Genomic DNA, 13,330 nt, shown 5'->3' on the forward strand with positions numbered 1-13,330 from the left:
AGACCAGCAGTGCCAAGACATCTTTGCTACTGTTCCTTCACACATCCCACCACCATCTCTGGGTACTGCTCGCTAGTTTATACACCGCATGTGATTCTAAGCAGATCCATAACCATCAGAAGACATACATTACTCACCATAATAGTATTTCTGATGATTGTATCTGCTTAGATTCACATGCGCCCATCCTTCCTCCCCTCTTGGAGTAGAAGGAACATAGACTTCTTACACCTTCACTCTTCTGTACTCGCTCAGACTATAAGGCTCCTTCACAGCAGAAAAAAACCAGTGCAACCTCAACGCGTGAGGGGTTTTGGGTACACTACACGTCACGGGTAGTGTTAGTCACGCCTATGTCAATGTCCCTTTCGTTCTTTGGGGAAAAAAAGGTTCAATACTCTGATTACCACTAGATATCGGACTATAGATTACCACTGGATGTTGGACTATATGCACAGCATGTGAATCTAAGCAGATACAATCATCAAATATGATTACGGTGGGTAATGTCTTACTGTGACTACTCACTGCCCTTTACTCCGATTTTCCTAAAGGACTTGAGAGGTTGAATGGGGATTGCTAGTCATAGATTTTCTTGCTGTTGGGTCCAGTAGAGGATGCCCAGGAGCTGCTGGTGCAAGCAAGCTTCCGCTCTGGTCCAGGAGCTGAGTACAACCCTTTTTCTAGCGAAAACATGCAGCAGGCACCAATGCAGAACTCTTCAGGACACTCTACCAGACAGGAAGGCCGGTTCCAGCGGCAGTCACCACACACAGGCCACAGCAGGTGTCTTACTAGTCGCAAGCAAAGGAAGCCCTCTAGAACAGCATTAGTCATTGTTGGGATGCTGAAATGTGGCAGGAAGGTGTCTTGTAGGACTAGCTAGAGACCACTGAAGTTCTGGGCAGAAATAACCGAACTGTGACGCTTCTAGCTTGGTAGCCCAAAACGGAGCTGGTCGTTCCACCAGGTGGCCCAGGGACACATCTGAAGCTCCAGGCTGCAGGATCGTGAGAAGGTATCGAGACTGGTTGGTCCCCCCAGACCAAAGGGTAGAAGCACCAGCAAGTGTTGAGATCTTGTAGTCCAGCAGGGCTTAATCTGGACAGCAGCAGGAATTGGTTGCCAGGCCTCTAAGGATTTGTCTTTGGGTCTTTGCCGTCTGCACTGCTACACAGGATACTTGGATCCACTTCTGATCTGCTAGAATGGCTGCAGGACTTATAGACTTATTCTAAATTCAGGTGAGTGCTCAAACTCTTGCATGTCCACTAAACATACTTGACCAGTATGTGGATTAGGACCAGACAGTCCCGGGCCCACTGCCTGAGCCCCCACACACACATGGCATGCACTAGCCTGCAGAAACAGCCCGGGCAAATGCATGACCATACAAGGGAATCCCTGACCTTATAAGGCAGGAAGGCCAAAGAACAAGCAAAAAAATCAATGGACATCTTTAGACACTAGCCACAGTTGGTTGCCAAGCTTGAATGAGCAAACTAAAAATATAGGGAAAAGTAAACAAAAATCCTTTAGTGCAGAGCCGCCGTTTAGGAGTTTCAAATGGGGCAGGGATTGGGCTATAGCCGCAGGCATTTTGGTTGTACCCCCGGGCTAGTTAAGGAGCTACAACCAAAAGGCTTGCTAGCCCAGAGTCCCGACAGTTCCAACATTGGCATAGCCCCAGATATTTCCAGACCTAGCAACACCTCCGCTTTGGTGTAAGTCTAGGGTGATACAAAAGTATCCCCATTGCACTGCATTGGAAGATGCTTTGTGCGATATGGAAATTACCCAAACAGAAGTCAAAAGACGAAATGGAATCCTAGTTTCCCAGTACTGACAGTCTGGACTAGTCAGTTTCCCTAAACCAAATGAGCAAAAGGCCAGTGAAGTGAAGCTGAAGACTTCACTTCTCGGTAAAAAGTCAGGACAAGGTGTAAAATAAAAGCAGAAAGTTTGGGAGTACATGTATTGAGGGATAGTTGCCTAAAAGAAATCTTCCCCAGCAAGACTGTCCCACATGTCTACCATAGTATAACATTGGGAACAAGTCCCTTTCTCCCCCGTCTCCATTCCACTGACATTTGGTCGTTGAACCTGGGTTGACCTTGTGTGTGGAAGAAAGCAGAAAACGTACCTTTCTTCTGGTGAATTGTTAAAGAAAATTCAATAAGTTTGAAACGCCACCACAAGCCCATTGCAGCCTATGAAAAAAGAGAACAGATACCAGTGAGAAACATTGTTTGGTGCACAACACCTCATTATTCCTGGGGTTTGAACTTCTAAAGTTAGGATACTGTTACTGTTGGGATATGTGTGGTTGGTTCCCACCATTGTATTGCATCTACATTACTTGCCTGCATTGCTTGATTAAGTTATTTGTCTATTAAGTGGACCTAATGGTGATTGTATGTTTTATAGTGTTGTGATAGTACCACCTGATAGTTTCATTATAATTATCGGTTTAATTATTGTGGTATAGGCTGTGTGGACTCATTGAGGGCACCTGTCCCCAATCACTCTTGAGACTAAGCCTCGACTATTCATCCTGTACCTTGATTGGGTTTTGCTAACCTGAGTCCATGTGGCCTCCTAAAATCTGTCCACTAGGCCAGATTCTAGAAATCTATCTTGACTCATAAAGCCGTGCCTGTAGAGGTCCTCAGATTTTTTCTTTTCCACCGTATGTCATTGTGGGAGTGAACCCTGACTGTTGGGGAGAATTCTCAGAAATGTGCCAATTCCCTTCTAGCCTAGAAACACCAAGCTCTTTTGCATGACTTTAGGTGAGTGAGACCTTTTTCCCGCTGTCATGTATTTTCCATTGATTTGTATTTTGTATTTATTTTTGTGCTTATAGCGCTTTACACCAAAGCGCTGCACATTTTAACAGGATACATATGACAACTTTATAACAGTAACGGTAGAAGCAATTTACAATAATCAGATCAACAAAACCATAAGTAGAGCTATTAACTGGATAGGAGAAGAGTAGTGTAGTAGAAGTGAGAGGGAGGGGGGAAAGGAGTAGGGAGGGGGAGATGAGGCAAGGTGGGAGGGGAGCAGGCAGGGGGAAGGGAATTCATGGCAGGGAATGGAGAAGGAGAGATTTGAGGGAAGTTCGGAATGTGGAAAAGGTAGAGATGGAGCGGAGTGAGAGGTAAGGAGTTCCAGTGTAGAGGGGCTAGGAGATGGAAGGAGCGGAAACGGGATGTGGCACAAGGGGAAGCTGGAACAGTGAGAAAGAAGTGGTCAGCAGAGCGAAGGGGGCGGGAGGGAGTGTAGAACGAGAGGGAGAGTGAGGGGGGAGCAAGACCGTGGAGAGATTTAAAGACTAGGCAGAGAAATTGAAATTTAAGTTGGGAAGAAAGGGAAGCAGAGATGGGCGGGGGTGGGAGAGGAGACAGAGGGTGCGGACGGCAGAGTGGTAGATAGATTTAAGTGGGGCGAGATGTGAAGTAGGTAGTCCAAAGAGTAAGGAGAAGCAGTAGAAGAGGAGAGAGAAGATGAGGGAGGAGATTAAGAGTTTGGTAGCCTGGAAAGTGAGGGAGGGGCGGACTTTGCAAATATTAAAGAGATTGAAGCGACGGGCATGAGATGTGAGAGATGTGATGGGGGAAAAGGGGAGAGGAGTCAAAGTGAAAACCTAGGTTGCGAGCGTGGTCAGAGATGGGGAGATTAGAAGGGGGGAAATGAATGAATGAAAGGAGGAGAGGGAGGGGGAAGAGTTGGAGGGGAAGAAAACTACTTCAGTTTTATCAGTGTTAAGGAAAAGGAAGCAAGAAGACATCCAATGTTTTATTGCAGTAAGGCAGGAGCAGAATTTCACTTTCTTTTTGTTTTGGAGTCTGACAAACTCCATAGGCGGCATAGTTTTACATTGTGACACACAGCACCTTCCGTGCAGTGGAGCAGGGGAAGTCCTTTAGATTTCCCAAAGGTTTAAATACCTTCTCGTGGTTAAACTACTGTTTCACAGAACAGTAAAATGAAATTGACTTTACTTACCTTTTGTAACTTTGTAGACCAGCACACACTATGGTATAGAGTGCTGGAGGGATTACCCAGTATCCCATTTTGTTTACTTTATCATGTAACATTTTTATGTTACCCTTTCTACAATTAATGGCTCGTGGCGGTGGTTTACTTTTTCCAACCATTGTGCATTTTTACCACGTGCTGCAATTGCCGCTGCAGTACAGCACCTATGAGTACCCATTTTGTTAAAATGGCCCTGGGGTTCTTTTTTCACCATTTCTTGTTGATTTTTGAGATTTACTCTGCGCGCCCTTTGTTCATTTTGTCTTTGGCAGGGTTCACTTGTGAAGCCTGCGTGTCTGGCAGGAAGCGAGGGAGATTCCCGAAACTCCCTGTGCTTAGTCTCCTTGGTAACAGGAATGCACCCAAAGGTGATTGGCTGGGTGGCTGGCCTTGGGTGACAGCTAGGCTGCGAATGAATGGGAGAGACTTGCATAAAAAAGGCAAGGTCTTTTTGCAAGGAAGGCAGTCGACCACTGGACGAGAAGCTTGCTGCAACTCCTGGACCATTGGTTTGCTCAGTGAAGCCCTGCTGCAATGCCGTAGCTCTGAATTCATCTCGACTAGAGAAGCCCTGCAAAGGATGACTTCTCCCCTTGGGTTGGTGGGACCAATTGACCCTCAAGACGAACTTGACTGGAAATCCTCTTTGCTGGCTTTACTTCCATTGCTGCTGTAGGAACCGAGTGCCAGGGGACAGGAATATCAGAGTGCATTGTTTTTAAGCCGGACCTGAGCTCCAGGAAGATCCTCTGCAGTCCCTCGAAGCAGGACAAACCAACCCTGAGCCACCTCAACAGAGTGCTGGACCCCAAAAGCAAGGAAAGTCCACAAGGTGTCCAAGAACCCCAGTGGTGCTATTTGCGAGAAGCTGAAACCGCGAACTGCCGCTGATCTGAACTTTGCCCATTGCTGCTGCCAACCTTTGAATTGTAGTGCAGGAGTCCCTAGACATCCTCCCTCTTGTCCCCACGACTGAGGCCCAGGAACAGGATCTGCATGACTAAAACAGGAACAGAAGCCAGCTGGAACCAATTTCTTCAGACTTGGTACTGTGAACTAAGGGATAGTTGCCTCTTGTTGTGTAGTTTGCTAGCTCTCAATTGAGACTTGCATTTGCTGCCTTTTGCAAAGTTGCTTGCAGCTTTACCCATCACATACCTCCCAGCTCGTGGCCCAACAGCGATTTTCTTTTTCTACAAAGTTCTCGAACATTGTGCAAGACTTTTTACTTGCCTTCGAGAAGTGCCTCAGCTCCCCTAGGCTTTGCTCAATTGACATTGGCTGTCCTGGCTCCCTGAAGACTCTTCTAACCTCTGACTTGGTGTTTGGTCTGTCCCTTCCAAAAGTCATACATTCTTTACTTGTATAGCTGGGAAAGGATTAATCTACATTGCATTGGGGGGTTTAAAAGTGCTTACCTGTTTGAGAAACGTGTTAACCATTGGTTCCTTCCCTACCCTTTTCCTTTTTTACACCAAACTCTGTATTGCTCTAAATATAGAAGTGATATATCAATGTCCACAGTGTCCTAGTTATTGAAGTCACTTCAGGATGTAGTAAGTGTCTTGTGTGCCATCCCAAAATGGTATCTACTGATTTATTGAAACTAAGTGGGTATTTTGAGATATTTAAGTTACATATTTGCTCCCTTCTAAAGAAGGCTTATTTTAAAAACTTAAATGAATAAATAATTGTTTCATCGAGATACCTTGAGCGTAAGTGTTATTTGGATACATGTCACTGTGAAACTCTGTTGCAACCCTACAGCTTACATTGACCCCTCTTCAGATAAGCCTAGCTGCTCACTCTACCTACTTGTGTAGTACAGACTTATACCAAAGGTTGGGTTACCTATTGCCAAGAGGACAAGGCTGGTGCAGTCTCCCACTAACTTTGATTACTGTATTAACTCAGTCTCAGTATCTGATAATCTACTGATTTTGAACCGGACGACTTCACTATTTGTAAATGGTCCGCGTGAACAGTACAGAGGGTGAGATGTATTTCTTTTTTGCTCCTAAGAATTACTTGCCTACTTTTTTTTTCTATTATTCCATTGCCTTCCTGGGCTAATTAATAATGATGAAGAATACTCCTTTTAAGCTCTGCTCCACTTCCAACACCAAGCTTGTGGCAAGACACCCATTGGATATGTAATGCCTGCCCCATGACCATGTAAACGACGAGGGCCCTTCGTGCAGCAGGTTTACGCCGAAGACACTCGAGGCTCAAAAGGAAAAGCATTGGAGGCACAGGCTTCTGACCAATCATGGCCTGCAGGTGCCAAAGAGGTGGTTGGTAAGATTTTGATGCTTGATGGGTCTTCCCGACCTGTCAACCCCAGAACGTTTCGCTGGACTTATTTTTTTTTTATGGGTGACATTTCTATTTCCCGCCATAATGTGTATGGATTTATAGTTCCCTATAACCTTTCGGCTTAGGCTGGATTGCCCATTTAGGCTTCCTTTTGTAATTACTTCTTGGGAACAATAGTTCACCCCGAGAAGAGAAGTGGGATTCCCATCCGCTTTACATTTTATAATGACCCAGCACACCCCACCTTATGTGGGGTGCTAGTGAGATGCACTGTCCCCTTTCTCACTTACCTGATAACATTTGTTACAACTGCAAGTTAACTTGAATGGCTTTTGGCAGTGAAACTACTTTCATTACTTTTAGTCATTTTTACTCCCAGGCTGGCAAATCAGCCTTGGTAATGCACAGGATGGTCACCATTCTGCTAGAATGGTGTGCTTCTTTTTCTGCCATTTCTCATTTGCTTGTGGTTTCTTAGGTAGTCTTCTGCCGTCCTAGGTGGGAAAGATCTTGGTTTAAGTTTTGTCTTTGGCGGGAATCCTTTGTATTCCCCACCGAGGCTCCAGAGTCTGTGAAGGCAGGAAGCAATGGAGGAGTCAAAGTCTGCAGCCCTTTGTCTTCCAGCTTGCCTGAAAGGAACCAGTTCCCACGTCTGAGGAGGTTGGGGCTGTCTGGCCCGATTAGACAGCCAGCCGTCCCTTTCTGTAAACTGCAGGGAAATTTTGCAGAAGTTATGCTGTGGTTCCTGTATAAAAGTCAGATCCTGGAAGTTGCTGACAAATTGACCACTGGAGCCAAATCCGAAGAGGAACATGATGAAAAGACGGCTGTAACAAATTGCAGCGGCCGGCGAGCCTGGTGTGTAACTAGAGCCTGTTTTAACCCTTGCCTTCAAGCGACCTAGGGGTCCCGAAAATATTTCCTACCAAGAGGCTGGTGAGACCCACTAGTCCTGCAGACCTGCATTTTGAGCCATCACGCGACGAGCTGCGACCTCGCTGGGCTGCTAACCGCCAACAAACATGGACCTCGACCCAGTGTGCGGTGCATGGTCTTCTGAAGTCTGATTCACGTCAAACCTTTGGATTACTGCTGTACCTCCAGAGACAATATTCAAATCCTTGAAGCCCCCTCACCAGTGTGCAGGACGAAGACTGAAGAGAATACGACCAGTGATATTTCTTCAGGTACCTGCGCTGGAAGCCTTTGCAGCCAGATTACCTTTTATTGTCAATTTCTTCAGTCTCCAGAGCAAGAACCCAATGACCAGTTCTGTGCTGCTGCTTCAGTAAGACTATGGAGGTATTACCCAAGCAAACAGTACCTCAGCTAAGAATAAAAAGTAATATTGTTGGTACTGTTTTATGCTTAACTGAAGGAGTGTAAAAGCTTATCAATAAGGTTTACATAGCTTGTAAAACTGTTCTTAAAGTGTACCATTTGATTTTGCTTGCCATGGCCTGTTTCAGTGCATTTCTAAAAGTCTTGGAGTTAATACTGGTCTTTGAGTTGCTTGTAGTCCCCTGAAAAGTATATGGGTCCACACTTACCCTGAACTGCTTATTGCCTTAAGTCTGAGAAGGGTTCTTAATTGCCTACACTTCCAAAAAGTATCCTTGGTAGAACTATCTATTCAGTGGACAAATATTGTAAATGCCAATAGGTTATAACGACCTTGCTCTTAAACTGTAGTTGGGTTATGGTTTCCCTGAACTGCTTTAGTGCACTTCTAAAATAGTTTACTGTGTTCATACTTCCCCCTTGAGTAGCTTAAGACCCCTCTAGAAAGTATGTGTTCCTTTACTAGCTCTGAACTGTGTTCTTTAAAGTAATATTGGTTTTCTAACTGTCAATTTCCAATAGAAGAATGTTACATACGTTGCAAGATATACTTGTAAAATTGTTTGTATAACTAAGTGATTCTGGAAGTGAATAAGTTTGTTTTTATTTATTTCTATAGCGCACCTTACCCCGGAGGTATCTGGGCGCATTCGACAGTTGCAAGTGTTACAGAAATGCAAGGTCATGGAATACAGAATTGCAAAGAGATGCAATCGGACAGTAATAAAGACAATTAGTTACAAGCAATGTACAGTCATATGATCAAAATAGGAGGTTTAGGGATAAATAGTGTTATAGTATACAGTAGGAGATCTCAATGGTAATGGATTTCTGTTTTTAATGTTGGTACTTCTCAGTTAGCCATTTGATTTATTTCTCAAGTTAGAGTATGACTTGGTCGGTTTCAATAACCAATATGACCAATGTGGTCTGCTGCGTTTTGTATTCAGAAAGTCGAACTAACCGCGTCTTATTCCCCAAGAATAGCAGAGTGCTATTATGAATGTGTAAATTTATGTTTGACTCACCCTGGCTTGCTTAATGCTCCTCTAAATAAGGTTATACTTTGGTTTGTATACCAGAAGTATTGAGTTGGTTTTCAATGTTTGTTTTATATAATATGTAATAGTACTTACATTTCCCAATATTTATCTTGGCCTACATGGATTTTATAATTATTTTTACAATACATAGTGTTTCAGTGGACCATATGTATGCTACAATTTGTTTGTACCAAGCTACAGCCCTCTCTGCCTCCTAAGATACGCCTGCTGCTCTCTCTACGCTACCAAATGTTCAGGTGGTGCAGCCTTATACTAAGAGTGACGTTTTGCACTGCCTCTGTTATTTTATGAAACTCTTACTTGGACTTTAGAAAAACTGTCATAACAGTGGTCATTGTAAGCTGGGAGAAGCGGGGGGCTTTTCCGAATCCCAAAGAGTACTGCTGGAGCCTAAGGCTTATGAACAACCAGACTGTTCTCCCACCTACTCACTCAGAATCTTCCATCCAGGTGGCCAGGGAAGGGCCATCGCTTTTGGATCCCGACCCTGGGGGTGGACAAGCAAGGGAGGATCACCGGAGTGTAGGGTCACAAGGGATTGGGAGGATACCCGAGGGCGAGACATGGTATTCCCACCAGTCCCAATAATACCCCAACCTACTCTCCCTCAGCCTTCTTGGGGTATTTTCAATCTCAACGCATCTCCCCCGCCCCCTCCAACAAATGCTGAGGCGAAGAGGAGGCAACAAAGAGCAGTAAAGATTCCCCATAGAAACAGGATGGGTGAGGGAAGGACACCTACCATAGAAAGAACTCCAGGTGTCCCACTAATGGTCATGGTCAGGCATTTAATGACCACTCACACTTGACTCCACTTGACTCTTTGCCACTATAAAAGGCGTGGTTTCACGCAAGGAAGTGAGTGGGCTGGTGATGCTGTCAAGACACGAGAAGCCAGGGAGCAGAGCAGCAGGAGAAACAGCGTGGAAGAGAAAGGCGTGCTGAGATGCTGTCCCAGTATTTGAGGAGATGCAGCGTGGCTAGTGAGCCGTGCCTCCAAGGAGCCAGAGGAAAGCAGCCTGTATCCTGCTGGTGGCGTTTCAGAAAAATACATGTTCTCTTCGGACGTGTGTCGGTCCCAATGGTGCCGCGAGCGGCAGGTTGAGACTCTGATCTCAGGCCTGTGTATCCAGTTGAAACTGCTTGTCAACGTGACACTGCCTGGTGAGTGATAGAAACTCTGGAGCGTGCGTTTGACTGAATCGGAGTGGGAGAAAGGCACAATTTTAAAGCGCCACAGAGCGGAAAGGTTTTAAAGCGTGAAAAGGACAGAAAATATAAGCAAGAGAAAAGAAATGGAAGAAAGTTGCATTAGCAGCGTGGAAGAGAAAAGCAAATGAAATGTATATGAAGTTTATAAGTGTGTAAAGCATGTATGATGAAGAGAAGTGTAAAACATAACCGGTAAAGAAAGGACAGTGTATTAGGTATACAGGAGAAGCATGAGAAAGAAATGGGCAAGTGTGCGCGGGAAAACAAAAGGATGTGAGGTGCATAAGAGGCACGATAGTAAAGGAAAGTGTATAATGAAATAAAAGGAACAGAAAAGGGAAGGTGCAAGTGTGCATGAGCAGGAAGCCAAGGAAATCAAGGGGTGCAGAAAACACCTGAAGGTGAAAGGTTTAAGAGAATAGCTAAGAAAAAAGTGAGGGGTTGCAGATCAGAGTAGTCACACCTAGGAGGAGCCAAATAACCAGGTGGTTTCGAAAGTCTCAGATGGTACCCCTCAAGTGAAGTGTATGTGAAAGAAATGTGTTCAAATGGAAATGTACATCCTGACTAGTTGAACTGGTGTTTGAAACTGAAAGGGGCCTGAGCTTTGTGAAGGGATTTTAATGTTAAAGGATATTTGTACCGCGCACTATCGCCACCGGAGTGGTCCCCTGGCGCTTTGGCGGCTCTGAAAAAGGGAAGGTGGGGTGAGTTAGTGGGAATAAGCTGGAAAGGTGCAAGAGAGCAGTGATGTTCTGTTGGCAGCCTCAGCCCGGTGGGTCAGTTGGCTGAGCTTGGGGTGTTTTACGGTCAGTAGTCGTGTGCTGTTGTGCGAGTCTGTGTGGTTTTTGTTGCAGTGTAGTGAAGTTTGTGCGGATTGTTGTGTTGTAGGCTTGTGGTTGTTTGGTTAGAGCTTGAGAGGTGTATGCATTGTTAGTGGATTGGCTAATTGGCATTGCTGTCCTTGCAATTATGTCCAGGTGTGATGCTTGCTATCATTCACCATTCCATCTGAGTGTGGCACTTGCCAATCTTCAATATCCTATCTGGGTGTGAGGTGGGCTAGTGATCACGAGTTCATCCAAGTGTGGCACTTGGTAACATTCAGTTTCATTTCAGTGTGGCGCATGCCAACATTCACATTTCCATCCAGATGCGACACAGGCTAAAGTTAAGAATTCCATCTGCGTGTGGCACATGCAAACATTCACTATTCTATCTAGGTGTGACGCAGGCTAATCTTCACAGTTCTCTAGGTGTGCCACTAGTTAACGTTGGCAAGTATGTTAGTGTTTAATGCAGGCAACATTTACAGTCCAGCCATGAATGGATTTAGGCTGGTGGTCACAAATCTCTCCAAGTATGCATGGTGTAAGTCTATGGCAGTCTGTTATGGAAAGGTAGGGTACAGTGGCGGGGGCTTTCTGGTGTAGAGTAATTGCAAAAATAAAGATTGACTGAATACAAAGTTTACTTGCACCCGCCTGTTTAGTGTAAACACATTAACCAAACTGTAGCTCAGACAACTTGGGCGGACCCAGTCTGTCCCTGCAGCACTAGGTGGCCTGTCCTGCCATGAAAAAGAAGGTGGACAGAAATGGGAGCTCTTCATGCACTTGTGTGCTGACAAGTGCACCCCAAAGTGTCAAACGAGGTTAAAAATGCTTCACTCCAAATGTCAGCAAGTCTCCTAATGACTAGCAAATATGGTGGAGATCGTCAATGAGGGACCAAAATGCAAGAAACACTTTTCCAACAATAATACATTTGAGTTTGCTTGTGACCTCTGAGCAGTAATTAATTGTGTAGAAATGTATGAATTAGTCCTTGGCCGCTGTTGACCACAATGAGGTGAAATCAATGATCAGTCATTCGTCCAAGTTAGAACTTGTGGTATTGGAAGTGTAACATTTTAGCAAGGTTGCATCTTTCTGACTGTTTAGGGGCAATACATGTTTTGGTTTTGTGCCCTTCGTCCAGGTCTGTTTACTCAAGTCTGGATTTAGCTTTTTGGTGCCCTGAGAGACACTGCATGGCAATATAAAACCTCTTGGAAGATCTTGCAATTGGATGCCCATAATTAATTCTAACGGACCAGGGCATACCTCCAGAATTACTTGCCACCCTCTGAGCCCATAGGTCAGAGCCCAAGGTGTATCGATTGAATTTAAAGTTATGGGGACCTATAATCCAGTTTTGAAAACTGGACACTGTTGGTTCACCTAGAGGTCCTTTTCCCATTTTCTCCATTGGTAGCAAAGACCAAATGGGCAATAGTAAACACATTTGTCACTATATAGGTAGTATGCCACTACACCTCTTTTTACTCTAGATTGCCAAGATGGGTCATGATAGTTTGAGAACAGAAGTGAATCATCCACCTAGTGCAGATTCACCAGGGCATGGTCATGAGTGATGCACAAACTCCTTGAAAATTCCACCAATCAGAGTTGATGCTAGAGTAGATGGGCTGGACTGTACATGGTGCTAGATCTCATTGTGCTGGTTTAGGACTGTTTGAGCTGTCGAAGTAGTGGTTGTAACTAAGTTCAAGCTGCCTTCTACCCTCGGCTGGATATGCAGAGAAAGTGTATGCACTGATCAGTTATGCTGTACTGCGAATGTTTGAACAAGTAATGTTTTAAAGTACCAAATTTGGATATACAATGAAATTTCCTTGGAATATTTTATACATTTGTACAGCTTTCAAACGGAATTCCAATCGAGAGCTGGTTCATGGACAAAAACGACAAGGAACTTCTGAAACTCATCCCCTTCCTGGAAAAGCTGGTAGAACTGGTGAGGTTTGCTCCATATTTTCTGTTTGCCTTTTTAATGGTGTGATAATTGTTCACCTTTACCATATTTTGGGTTGGCTAACATTTTGCCATCCAGACCTAGATGGTTCATCTACTTCAATTGTGTTCATCCATCTGCCTATACATGTTTCCAACATTATGGTATCCTTGAGCAGAGTGGTTGGTAATGTGGCTTTGTACCTTTATATAATTTGCTGCGGGACGGGTGAGGGGGAATTAATGCATGTCTTTCTCACAGTAATCTGGTCTGGTTATTGGGGTTTTCCTTGTGTATTTATTGTCGCTATACCTTGCTTTGTATTTTTATTAATTCTAGCGAGTCCCTTCCCAAATAGTTCCATCGTTCCTTTAGTATAGCCTTTTGTTTTTTCTTTTTCCACTTTTGGGGCCATGTTTTGAATCTGTTATTTTGGTATTCTATTGTCTCATTACAATAAAACTGGCCTAGGAACAATAGTAACAAAAGAGAGAAATGGATTCTGAAAGTGACCCTACTAAAACTGAATAAATGTGTTGTGAATGGAAGTTTAA

The 13,330-nt window shown here is 44.4% G+C and overlaps 1 protein-coding gene across 2 annotated transcripts in view; it reads left to right on the forward strand.

The window, feature by feature from the left end:
* Positions 1-13,330, forward strand: part of CTDSPL2 (CTD small phosphatase like 2) — an 896,843-nt gene that overhangs the window by 797,652 nt on the left and 85,861 nt on the right. For both annotated transcript variants that reach the window (XM_069624195.1, XM_069624196.1), the window contains one exon: positions 12,684-12,779. In XM_069624195.1, the coding sequence (XP_069480296.1) occupies positions 12,684-12,779 (96 nt within the window). The remainder of the gene's footprint in view (positions 1-12,683; positions 12,780-13,330) is intronic.

Source organism: Ambystoma mexicanum, chromosome 11, assembly GCF_040938575.1.
Source record: "Ambystoma mexicanum isolate Mex_15411 chromosome 11, UKY_AmexF1_1, whole genome shotgun sequence".
In the NCBI taxonomy this organism is placed as follows: domain Eukaryota; kingdom Metazoa; phylum Chordata; class Amphibia; order Caudata; family Ambystomatidae; genus Ambystoma; species Ambystoma mexicanum.